General features: G+C 38.6%; 1 protein-coding gene across 1 annotated transcript in view; it reads right to left on the bottom strand.

The window, feature by feature from the left end:
* Dock7 (dedicator of cytokinesis 7) overlaps positions 1 to 13319 on the bottom strand; it is a 187348-nt gene that overhangs the window by 1144 nt on the left and 172885 nt on the right. Inside the window, exons 42-47 of the mRNA XM_038332904.1 lie at positions 12045 to 12179; positions 10813 to 10902; positions 10456 to 10692; positions 9961 to 10104; positions 8311 to 8417; positions 2289 to 2456 (exon numbers count right to left, since the gene is read on the bottom strand). Of these exons, the coding sequence (XP_038188832.1) occupies positions 2289 to 2456; positions 8311 to 8417; positions 9961 to 10104; positions 10456 to 10692; positions 10813 to 10902; positions 12045 to 12179 (881 nt within the window). The remainder of the gene's footprint in view (positions 1 to 2288; positions 2457 to 8310; positions 8418 to 9960; positions 10105 to 10455; positions 10693 to 10812; positions 10903 to 12044; positions 12180 to 13319) is intronic.

Genomic DNA, 13319 nt, shown 5'->3' with positions numbered 1-13319 from the left:
GTCATCTCACCCGGTCTCTGGAAAAGTCCGTTCTACCCATATGAGAGTATGAAGATGGTCAAGGTCCCAGATCACATTTGACAAAACAACAGTCCAGGTTTTATATTTTAAGCAAAATTAAATCCTAAGAAATTTTTATTTCTTAAATTCTAAAGACTTAAGGATTCTATTCATAAAATGTCTCTTTATAGATTTCCTTCCTCATGAATTGGTCCTTCTGCTCTTCCTTTCTAATGTTAGTTAAGTAGGTGCCGTGGGAGTTTAGGAAAGGTGGCAGCACTTACAAAGAGAATGACATTTAGCTTTGAAGTTCAAAGATTGCTTTTTTAGTTCCAGGGGAGAGTTTTAAAGGGTGGATACTACTCATCAAGAAAAGGGATTGTTAACTCTCCAGCTTAAGAGTGCTTTCTGCCCCTGTTCTTATAGAAGACCCAGGTTAGGTTCTCAGTACCCATAGGTTGCTCAGAACCTTCTGTAACTCCAGTTCGAGGAGATCAGATGCCTTCTAGTCTCCAAGGGCATCTGCATGCACATGGTATATATAAACTTATGCGCGCGCGCGCGCGCACACACACACACACACACACACACACACAGTCTCTGGGAGTACTGGGGATGTAATTCAGTTGAGTGCTTGCCTAACATGCACCAAGCTCTGGTTAGTCTCCTAAAACCACACAATCTGGGTCTAGTACCCTTGTAATTGATGCACTCTGGACGTAGAGGCAGGACTATCAGAAGTTCAAGGCCATTCTCCCCCTACAGATTGAATTCAAGACCAGCCCTGAGTTATAGGATACCTGTTTCAAAAGAATTAATTTTGATTTTTTTTTTAAAAAGGTTCCCTAGATCTGGGCTTTGCAATGTATGCCTGGGGAGTAGATGCAGGAAAATGGTCAAAGGTCAACCTGGTTTAAGTAGCAACACTTCAAATCACTGCGACCTTCCAAACAAAACCACCAAACCAAACAACAAAACCCAAAAATTCCTCAGAACCAAAAACTGCATGCCAATATTAAGTTCAGAGGACTAGACTAGGGAGATGACAGGAGCCTGAAACTATGTTGTGCTGAAGGAAGGTCCTTATAACAGCCTCAGCACAGGAAGGACTAGAGAGTGAGGGAGAAACTGGAATTAGAATTTGCCAACTGCTTGATCACTGGATACCTTGCACCTTTACATCCCCTGGGGCCCCTGACCTGCTGGGGCTGATGGAGATGAGTGTAGGCAGCTGGAGATTTCAGAAAGTCTGAAGGGAAAACTAAAGATGGAGGTGCTTGTTTTCTCTTTGGGAATTCTGAGAGGAACCTTCCCCATCCATGGATGTAGGATAAGAACATATATTTTGTACTTCCTCAGTAGTCCCGGGGGGAGACAGAGATGCTCCCTGAAGGATATGACATAAAGCAGGCCCTTGGCTGATTTCTTCTTTCCTTTTTTAAGACAGCATTTGTCTATGTGGCCCAGACTCTACTTGAATTTACAGCCCTGCTTCAGCTTCTCTAATACTAGTATGACAGCAGTATAAAGTAGCTATTTTTCTGAATGGATATGTGAATTTGTTTCATCCAGTGGCTTCTCAAAGGTTATTAAACAACGTAATTAGTTTATTAGTACCCCTTTTCAAACAAAAGGGTGATAAAACAGTGCCACAATAATCCAACAGATAAACAGAAATTTTAAAAAAATGTGAAAAAAGGGCAGTTTATTTTTAGCAGTTTCTGCCCAGTTTGCAGAGCTCAGGTGTTTCAGAATGAACGAATGGCACTGCCATGGGTTCTTCATCTGCAATGGTATCTTCACCACAGTCCACCTCAGGTACTAAACATGGGGCAAGTACTTCTCATGTGGAACCAGGATGCAATCGTAGAAAATTCCAAGTCCTTTTTGACTTGTCAAAAAGAGAAAACTACTGATGCCTCTTGGACAATCAGGTCACCTGCTTTAATCTGTGACACCGTTATGTAGACTATTAGTGGCCCTGGCTAAGGAAAATGAAGAACGAGCTCATGAAACATTCTAGTGAATTCTCTCACAAAGTGCCAGGAGCTGGGCAGGACTTTGACTAGGTTTGTGAAGGCAGGCTTAGGAGGACTGTCCAGTTAGCGTATCGTCCACAGAAAAGGCTGACTTCAGACTCATCAGGGGACAAGTGGCAATGGCTCATATACTAGTTGAATTTATTAGGTTTTGGGGGATATAACTTCTGAAATTTTATGATAAAAGGCTGTAAAACTTAAAATTGATCAGTTTTTCTTTTCCTAAGAAGCTCCAAGGAGGAAGCATACCTGTGGCAGGTGACAGGCAGCGCTGCCTTGTACAGCTGAGGGATTTTTCTGTTTATCAGTGGCTGCAAGGCCTCTTTAAGGCGGTGATAGTTTCTCTCCAGTTCTCTTTGATACTCCTTTTGATCTGGCCCGATTAAGCTCTTATTTTTTCTTAAGGCATCCTCACACCTAGGGAGTAAGAAAATACATGTTTAGATATTCCCCTCCTGGAAATTCGTAGTCTTACCCACCCAAAGTCAGAGACACATTTACCATGATGACATTCCATATTTCAGCTGATGGCAAATGATTCTTGTTTTAGGTTTATGGTAGTGTTATGGTTTGCGTATAATATAGCTCTATAGTCTTCATGTGTTGAAGGCTTTGTCCCCAGCTCATGATACTGAGAGGACTGGATCATGAGGGTGCTAACTCCATCAGTGACTTATTAGGAGGGTGGGTGGATGGAGAAATAGGAGTGGTGTGCTTCTGAAGGTCTACTGTGTTGCTTGCTCTCTCTGTGATAGAATAATCATCTGAGTTTCTTTAAAATCTGATAAACACTTCCTGTACTCATTATTCCTGCACTCATTAATTTAAATACATATTTCATTTAATTTGTAGCCTAGGCCGGTCTAGAACTTGATTCTTCTGCCTCAGCTTCTGAGTACTGGGAAGTGTGTGCCACCATATCTGACATTCACAGTGATAGAGGATCAAATGGAAGTGGTGGCACATGCCTATAACCCTAGTGGCTTAGAGTCTGAAGCAGGAGAACAGCAAGGCTCACGTGGGCTGTCTCAACACAACAGTCATAGCTATATATGTATATCAGTATTTCCTTGCTTGTGGATGCTTAGACAAATGCATAGTTTTAAATGCTTATATTATAAAGAAAAGAGGCCATCAAGCTTGACAACCTGATTCCAGGCACCCACATGGTAGAAAAAGAGAATTAATTCCTGTAACTTGTCTTCTGGCCTCAAAAGCAGGTCCAGAGCATTTGCATGTGTGTGCATACATAAACACAAATGTAATTTTAAAATTAAAAAGAGTGTTAGTTTCAAATAGTAAGCAATTTGAACAGACTAAACTTAAAATATGAATTTAAAGTGTGTATCACCTAGGTGAACACATGAACCGCAAATCTCTTGTCTATGTGGTATCCCATTCAGACATTCTTCTATGTACATGTTTTGTATTTATATGCTTTGCAGTAGGAGCACAGCCAGTAGCCTCCAAATATATACAAAATATACCAGCTAGAGAAAAAAAAGTACATTTATATAATGGAACACACAAAATTAAGTAACGCAACATTTATAATCACTGAAGACAGCAGCTGACAGAAACCAGTACACACTATTCATTTATATAAGATTAAAAGGATGTAAAATGGCACATCACTCAGGGATTCAGTCATTTCTGAATGTAAAAATAAGAAAACAACAAAATTCAGGACACTTCTGAAGTGTCACTTCAGGAGAGGAGGATGACAGCAGAGTATAGAAACAGATTATTTTAATTCAAGATTAATGAAGATAATTTTTAAAAGAGAATCTCAGACCAAAAGTACATAGACAGTATTATTTTTAGTAATTAAGAACAAATCAAAGTGTCATGAAAATTGATCAGCAAGAGATACCCTATTTATAGGGGTTTTAATAAAGCTGGGGGCTGAGACTAGAGTACTGGCATTCATGGCATTATTAGTGCTGAAACATTTTGGGGTATATACTATATTAAGAGCCAATAAAAATGTTTCTTTTGGCTCAGTGATTTCATGATGGAAATTTTAATTCAACAAAAGAAAGAAGACCCACTGTGCTATAAATTACATCACATTTAAATTTAAACTGAGGAAAACAATATCAAATCAGTTAAAATGATGAATATCACCATTAAATAATGGTTCGAATTTTAACTGAAATATAGTTTAAGATTATATTTAAACTGTGAACTATGATGTGTGTGTGTGTGTGTGTGTGTGTGTGTTAGTAGAAACACACAGCTAACAGAAAAAAGAAAAGGCATGGCACGGCAGGCATGGTGGCGCACACCTTTAATCCGAGTACTTGTGAGGCAGAGGCAGGCAGATCTCTGAGTTCGAGGCCAGTCTAGTCTACAAAGTGAGTTGTTAGGCTGAGAAACCTTGTCTCCAGAAACCAAAAAAAAAAAAAAAAAAAAAAAAAGAGTATTGACTCTAATTCTTTGTTCCTCCAACTCCCCCACTCTTTCTTCGAAACAAGTTTTCAACCTGAGGCTCAAGTGGAGTGGACCTCATTGTATAACCCAGGATAACTTCAAACTCACACCTATCCCCATTTCAGCCTCCAAGTGACTTACAGCCATGTGGTAACAACCAGCTATGTAACTTTTTCTCTAAGGTTTATATTATGAAGTATTTAAAAACTTTTGGCCTTTTTTTATAATGGAAAAGGAGAAAGTTCTCTGTCCTGACAATACCACATAAGAAGTCCTGTTGACTACAAGAATTCATTCCTCTGAAGTAAGTCTCTTTAGGGTTAGGATGCAGCTCAGGAGTCCTGTGCATGCCTTCTTTGTGTGAGACCCTGCTTTTCATACCAAGTACCAAAAAAGAAAAAGCAAACAAAGTAAGTATATCCCAAAAGATAACTGTTTACAATTGCAGTCCTGATAAAACATCTTAAAACAATAGCAAGCAAAAAGTTATCTGATCATCTATTATTAAATTACAATGACCCATAGAAACCTATATTATCCCATGATCACCTGGCCCAAAGACAGCAGGATTTATTTTGTCGTTTTAAACCTCCTAAATAATGAAATTAATGCTAGCAATCTGTGAATTTCATAAGTATGAAATATGTACATCTTCCAGGAAGTGGCACAGGTCATGTGTTCATGTAAGTAACTATGTTTCCGCTCTTTTCTAAGATAAATCCCATGAGGTCATCTAGCCAAATGATTATAGGATACATAAAACTAAAGCTCTTATAGCAAATTCAGGAAATAATTAACAGAGTGAAGGAACAATCTACATATGGGCAAAAATAGTTTGACTAGGGCACACACATGGTGGCTCACAATCATCTGTAACTCTAGTGCATGTAACTCCTTCTGGCCTCTGCAGGCACCAGACACAATCACGATACATAGGCACACATATAGGCAAAACACCTGTACACATAAAAAGAAGCTTAAAAAACAAAAAACAAAATAGAACTATCAAATGGCAGAACAACCCTAACCAGGTCTACCCCCAAAAGAAACAATCAGTCTGTTAGGCAAAAAGACATTTATAACCCACCCCCACTTCGTTCACTGCAGCATTATTCACAATAGCCAAGAAGTTGGAACAACCTACGCCAGCCATCTATCAAATGACGAACAGGGTTAACAGGAGTGGGCAGGAGATGAGAGAGGTAGAGGGTGAGAGACTTCAGAATGTATTACATAAATGTATGAAACTGTCAAAGAACAAATTTAATAATAAAAGGGGGGAGCTGGGGAGGTGGCTGTCTAAGCATGAAGACCTACCTGAGCCCAATCCCCTAGCACACATGGAAAAACCAAACCCACAACAATGATGAGGAGCCAGGTGTGGGGCTCCATATACAAATTAATCTCAGTGGTGGATGGGTAGAGAGGAGACAGGAGGAGGCATGGGCTCACTAGCCAGTCAATCTAGTTTGCTCAGGAAGAGACTTTCAAAATATAAGGTAGAAAATGCTGGAGGATGTCACCCGATTTCAACTTTAGGTTTCTCTTTGCATGCATAAACAAATATACAAACATGGTACATATATACAATGGAATACATTTTAGCCTTAAAATCGAGTCTTATTCACAACAACACATAAGAAAACAGATACTGTTACAGAGTGAAGTAAGTCTAGTTCAGGAAGACAGGTATTATACATGTGTAATCTAAAAATGTGATTCCCAAAGAAGTTGGGACTAGAACAGTGGTTACCAGAAACTGGGGAGAAGGTTGGGGCAATGGGCAGAGAGACTGGCAAAGGATGCTTAGCTACATCAGACTGGAGTGAGACACTGTGGTATGCTATTACAAATTAGGGTAACCAAAGACAACAGTGTGCTGTACTATATCCTAAAAAGTTAGAAGAAAAGATTTTGAATATTTTTGCTACTAAGAAATGGTAAGTGAGGATATATATATATATATATATGTATATATATATATATATATATATATGATGTAGCGTATTCATGGATCAAAACATATCAATGTATCAGTTAAAAACAAATTTATGTTTAAAAATCAAAAAATTTCATAGAACTGATTAAGTTTGTTTTGTTTCGGTGACAGAGTCTGGTTCAGTCCAGTCTTGCCTCAGTTGCTAGATAAAAGATGTCCCTGAACCTCTAATTCTCCTGGATGTACCTCTTAAATTCTGAGATTAATTAAAGCTGTATGCTTAAATGTTTTATGTAGTCCTAGGGATCAAACCTAGAAGGACTCCATGCATGCTACATACACAGATACTCTTACCAGCTGAGCTGTGTTCCCTAGACCCCAGATGAAACTTTTTAAGTTTTTATTTTGGGTGTCCGTAAAGCTCAGGTGAAAGGAACTGAGAGTTCTGTAAAGCTAATGCAATGAAAAGGGAAGTGGCAGCACCATCCACATTTACTGGATGTGGGACCAGGTAGGACAGAAGCTTTTGTCTACAGTTCATAAGTTATTTATAATTTAATAAACACATTCAATAAACGATTTGACAAGATAAACCATGTTAGAAAGTACAAGACAGGATTCTCTGGCTCAAGCTCTGATGCTTTGTTAGCTGGAACTCAGTCACAATGGTCCAGTGGCTCTTTCAGAAACCTTCTGTAGTGTGGGGATCGAATCCAGTACCTTGGATGTGCTAGGGGAGTGCTCTTCCACTGAGCTGCAGCCACAGCCCCTGGCTCTTTAGTCTGACCTCTAGTGCTCCCTAGGTGTTTCTCGGGCTTCTGCAGTTTCAGCAGCACTGCATTACCGACCATTCTAGCACAGATACTGAAGATGGCTCATGCTTTTTCCTATCTGGTATATTCTTTTACTTTTTTAATGTCTAAAACCTAGAATTAATTCTTCAAGGTCCACATAAAATGTGTGGAATCTTTCCTAACAATGCCAGTTATATTAATCATTCTCTCTTTTGTGATCATATTGTTAATAAATAAAAATTAGGAATTAAGTAATGATTTGATAAAGACTTTTCCCTATTGTTACAAATTCTAATATTTATTGAATACCTATTATGTGCCAAATATTAGTCTAGCAATGCTTTTAGGCTGATTTTGTGCTGAGGGAAGTTAAGATTATACACCAAAGTTGCTGTCCTTAGAAGGCCTCATTACAGTGTTGACTTTTGCCTGGCCTCTGGGAATCTGGATCTGGAGAGGGGTTTGCTGTTCCAGATACTGTTACTATGTGCCTTCCTCCGGCCAGTTTGGTATGCCATCCCCAGCACTGCTAGTTTACTGCTGGGGGAATGCACTGGCAGACGGTCCTCTGAGCTCTAGACCACGTGCTCTTCCCCTTGCTCATCTTCTATTGTGCAACAAGTCATGGTGACAGAACAGCGACATGCTGAGTCCTGTGAAGGGGATGCACTTGAGGCCCTAGACACACATGCATTATTTAAGCCAGTCTGTAAACCTCTCTGTGAGAGGGAGATTGCATTATCTTTCATTTGTTAGGACACTGAAGATCACAAAGACTAAGTGACCTGTGTAAGGACATAAATACATTGATAAGGTTAGTATTTCAACATATTTTTCTTCCAGTTTTTTGAGGGAGGGAAACTGGTGCTACACACTGAAGAATAATACTAATTGTTTTGGCACAAACAGCAGCTTTCAATGTCAGAGTTGGATATGAAAGGGTGCAGGTGGATGCTAGTCAAGAATAGTAAATGCCATGCAAACTGCTTACCATAGGGAACAAATTCCTAGTTTCTCTTTTCAACAGTTCCTTGTGGCTCTTATCTTAAATTGTGGTACTGGCCACTCTTACTTTGAAGTTCTTTACGCAACAAGCCTCAGTTACCTTTTAGTGAAGTCTTTGAAGCAAAGACGCAGCTTGTTGTGATGTCTGAAGAGCTTTGGGTCACCAGGTATTTCAGACAGGAAAACCTGGGCAACCTCCAGAGGTCCCTGAAAAATAAAAGGGAATAATGAAGTGTTTTTATTCTTTAGAGTTATGGAGTTTACCCACAGGGCCATGGCAATGACAGGGCTGCATTTACACTGAATACATGCATGCCTATTACGACTCTTCAGGGACAGTGACTACTTTAGATTTTCCTACAATTAGATTCCTTCCTTCCTTCCTTCCTTTTACTATTTTATGTGTATGGATATTGTGCATGCATGTATGTGTATGTGTGTGTGTTTGTATATGTGTGTGTGTATGTATGTATGTATGTATGTATATATGTATGTATATGTACATATGTAGGGCCCACTGAAACCAGAAGGCAGCACTGGATGCCCTGGAACTGGAGTTAGGAGACAGCTGTGAGCTGCCATGTGGGTGCTGGGAATCAAACTAGGGACCTCTGGAAGAGCACCAAGTGCTCTTATTCACTGAGCCATCTCTCCAGCCCTAGATTAATTTCTTAATGGTTCATCCTTCAATGAAAGGAACAGGATTCTGAAGGTTGACTATTGACTTCATGAATACACTTTGCCTTGTATTTTTGTTTTTAATTATTCTGGATGTACAAATTTCAATGTATCTCCCAATCCACTGGTTATTACAGTTGATTTTACAAAAACAACTTCCAACTTCCCTCAGCCTTGCAAAGATTATTCTTGATATAGTAAATTAAGCAAGATGATCTTTTAAATAATTTGAAGAGAGAAAACAAACATCACATATATGTTAGGGGCACAAAGGTCTTATTTCAGTTGTAAAATAGAGCATTTTTTCAGCATTGCTCTTTAATCTAAAAAGTGGCTAAGACATATGAAAAACCCGACTAAAGCTTTTCTTGATGCTCGTAACTGGGGATATTCTTTAAGATTGGGGCCAGGCCTAAAGTTATGAGCAAGACAATCTGAGCAAACCAACTATAGTAATATCATAATGGCTTCCAGTATGTGTGATAAAATAATAGTGGTATCCTATATGTAAATGTTATTACATTTTCCAAAATAGTTCCACATTATTTATTCCATAGAACTCACTGTGGAGAAGATCAGGACAAGGAAACACCATCAAGAATTTAAGAGAGCAGAGATTCACATGTGTTCAACACAGCTCTGGAATGAGTCTTTTTTGAATCATGTATATTTTTTAGGGGAAGATTTTGCTTTATGAGACAGGGACTCATTATATAGCCTGGACTGGAACTTGCTCCGGAGACCAGGCTGGCCTTGAACTCACAGAGATCTGCCTGCCTCAGCCTCTCCAGTGTGTGATTAAAGGTGTGTCACCACAACTGTCTAGCAAAGAATATTTTACGTGATCAGATTCCTACAATATAACAGATATAAGCATAGGCAGTGGAGAAGGCAGATAAAAAAAATCGTAATGAGATGCTATTAAACTTCTGTTTTTCAGTTTACCTCCATTTATACTTCATACCTTGTGACTAATCCACTTGATATGATTTTCTTATTCTGTAAACATGACACTATTACTCCAACTCCAGTGTGTAAGTTAAACTGCACACATCCAGCAAGAAACACCAACCTGGTTCACGGTTGTGCCTACAGACCCCTGGAGGACCATCTGAAGCATTTTCGGGTCTGCTGGATCCTGATGTGTTGCAAATGCCAATTCCTGCGTCTTTTTCTGCATGTCTTCGATAGCAACTTCAATTGGTGTTAAGATTATCTGAGTAAAGTAAAGCAGTAGCAATCAGGTCAGTGTACTGACTAAAACTACCTAATGAGCTTTAAATAATAAAATCAAGAAATGGAACCCATTATAAGCTTTCATAACAAAATCTAAACCTCAATCCCTAAATTAATAAAAACAAAAAAACCCCAATAAATCCTTAAGAAAAACCAAAACCAAACTGATAATAAATTAGGGACTCAGAAGATAGCCAAAAGTGAATGAATAATAATGGTAAAATTCTATTATGTAAAGTGGATGGGACATATTTTCTGCTAAAACCACATACTAATTCACAGCATGTATATACTAATTTCATGAATCCTTTTTCCTCAGTTGTGGACTTACCTCTTCTTTGTGAGTGACATTGACCCTTGTTTTAATGTAAGGAAAGGCATGAGACGTTGTCAGAATGGTCTTCCGTTTGAACTGTTCATGAAGTTCCCCATGGGCACGGCCATCTAAGGTGAAGGGTGTACAGTACATGAACCGGCGGAGATTATAATTCTTGTCAAAATAAGTGATTCTGTCCTTCATCTCATAGGTGTCAAAGAACGGCTCCACATAGGTAATCTGAATGTATGCCTGAAAAAGGGAAAGGTCCTTATTCACTAACAGTAATCTGTCACCTAGTAGATGTCAAGCAAAACCATGTGGAGACCTTCCGAGACGCAACTACACATTATTACAGTCTGATCAACCTACCTTGTTAGGATCTAATTTACACTTGTCTACAGGATTAGAGTCCTTGATGACTTCAACCACATCCTCTCCAAATCTTTCTCCATAAAATCCCTGTAATGAAGAGAAGGTCATCTTTTACATGAATTTCCTAGGATTAGTAAACCAGAGCAGGTCCTGGAGGGAGATGCCTCAGCAAGACTGGGAGATTTGGCAAGTTTTGTTCTAACTATATCATTTCCATCTATACAATTAAATAACAGTCAAAGAATTTTTTCTTCAATAAAAACTCAGGTTTTTACAAGGGGTCCTCAAAAGAAACAAGACTGAGCCGCAGCTGGGGCAGTGGTCACAGCTCTTCAGAAGGAAAACTAAGCCATTGACGGAAGAAGGTGACCTGTGAGTCCAGCCACTCAGGAGGCTCTCCACACATTAGCCCCACACCTCCCACAAAGGGGCTTCGTATGATAAAGTTTAGGAAATGTGGTCTCAAATTTCTCAAGACTTACCTAATTCATAAAAGATAAAAAGTCATAGTTTGAGCCAGATTATGAAAACTAGGCAGAGTAAAGTGGGCTGTAAGGATCAAGACCAGCAGAGAAGAGAAACAAAGCTGAGGGCTCTGTTTCCCAAGCTGCTCTGTACACACAAGTCTCTCGGAGATCCTGTCAAAATGTAGACTCTGATTTAGTCTGAGGTGGGATCTAGGGTTCTACATTTGAAGCAATCTCCTGGGTGACATAATACACTCGAGGCACGAGCCACACTGGAGCAGTAAAAGAAGGTTCAGAGGAGCAACTGGAAAGGAGAGATGTGTTAACACAATGAACAGAGCAGTCATCCAGAAGGAAGGAGCTCTCCTGAAGGGTGACCGCAGCGGAAATCTTGGAAGACATCTCACTGGATGGTTAGCACAGAGACAACACTCGGGTAAGCTATTTCCTGGACCTCTGCTTTCAATCCCATCACACACAGCTATCTTGTCTCTTTCGTAAGTGTAGACAAACTGGAGTAATTCTGAAGGATAAAGTAGCTTAGAAAATTTGTGTGAAAATAAAGCTTCAAAAGTATAGCTAATAATAATTTACTGTTGTTATAAAAGAACAGAAGGCTTTGAAAAGGTGTTAAGTTTACCTCTCAAAAATTCTTATATACCACAGAAGTCTTTTATCTGGCTTATTTAATAATAAAAACTGGATGTGAAAGTCTATTCACTGTAGAAATATAAATGATATTCGTGAAGCACCAGCATTCACCTCCAATCTGTGAGAGATCTCTGCGAGTTTGGTTATTGCAGGCTCCTTGTACACAAACTCCTGTTCATCCAAATCCCCGAACTTGGTTCCATAGAAACCAACACGGAAATAGGTGCCAAACATCCGCTTACCATCCTAGGTTTAGGAAAATGAGAAAATTTAATATAAAACCTTTTTGTTTTTTACATTATGCTTAGATTGCTATATTGTAAAATTTCAAAACACTGTAAAAAGTTAGCTCAAAATTATGTTTCTTTTTTCAATGAGAGTAAAGACAAAGAAAATGATTTTTCTTCATTATTTCTAACAATGGTTATGCAAATTAGTTTCTTTCTTTCTTTCTTTCTTTCTTTCTTTCTTTCTTTCTTTCTTTCTTTCTTTCTTTACCAAATAAAACAAAATGGTCTTTGCTTTTAAGTTCATACAATTGGGCTACATTAATTTATTTTCCTTATTGAGCCTTAATAGGAAAGCACACCAAGTTAAATAAAACAGCACTAATATATTTTTAAGTCAACACTATCCTTCTCATAGTCCCTTTGGGTATATTAAAAGGGCCAAGGAAAGCATCTGGCACACAGTACAAAATCAGTGAGGTATCAAGTCCTTCAGAAGTACTAATGTAAAAATCACTTCATCAGTGCCATCTGCTGAGTGAACGTATGGGGAGGAGGAAAAGTGGAATAGAAAGGAAAACTGTGAGTACAAGGCAATAATAACATTTTCAGATGACTTGTTATTTTAAAGACTGCCAAAGGCACTCACTAAATTCCCAATTTTTGATCTTTTTATGGTAAGAATTACTATCCTGCTTCTGACATCTCAGAATCACACAATGCTGTCACAGGACTTAACATCAACCACACACTGCTAGCAGGTTCAAGGACAGAAAGCTATACGATTCTTACAAACTCAGGGAGAACCAATTCTTTCAATAAGGATAACATCTGGATTTTCCCCATGCAGTTCTAAACTGTTTCAGAAGAATTTTGCAGTGACCCCTACATATAAACCACATAAAGCATTAAGTTCCTCTGAATTTTCTTTAAGCCTAACATGTTTTGTATTTACTTTTGCTTTACAGAAGAGACCAGATGGCAAATACATTTAAAAATTGAACAACAAATATAAGTAATTAATCAAAATGAGAAACTTGGGTCCTAATTTATCAGTTTTATAATCCTCAAATGAGGAAAAGTACAATGATAACCTCATATTCTCAGCCATACTCAGAAAAATATCTTTTGTGCTAAAGAAATGAAATTTCTAACAAAA

Source organism: Arvicola amphibius, chromosome 6 (genome assembly GCF_903992535.2).
Source record: "Arvicola amphibius chromosome 6, mArvAmp1.2, whole genome shotgun sequence".
NCBI lineage: Eukaryota > Metazoa > Chordata > Mammalia > Rodentia > Cricetidae > Arvicola > Arvicola amphibius.
Note: the sequence above shows the minus strand (reverse complement) of the source record. Positions and strands in the feature narration are given on the sequence as shown.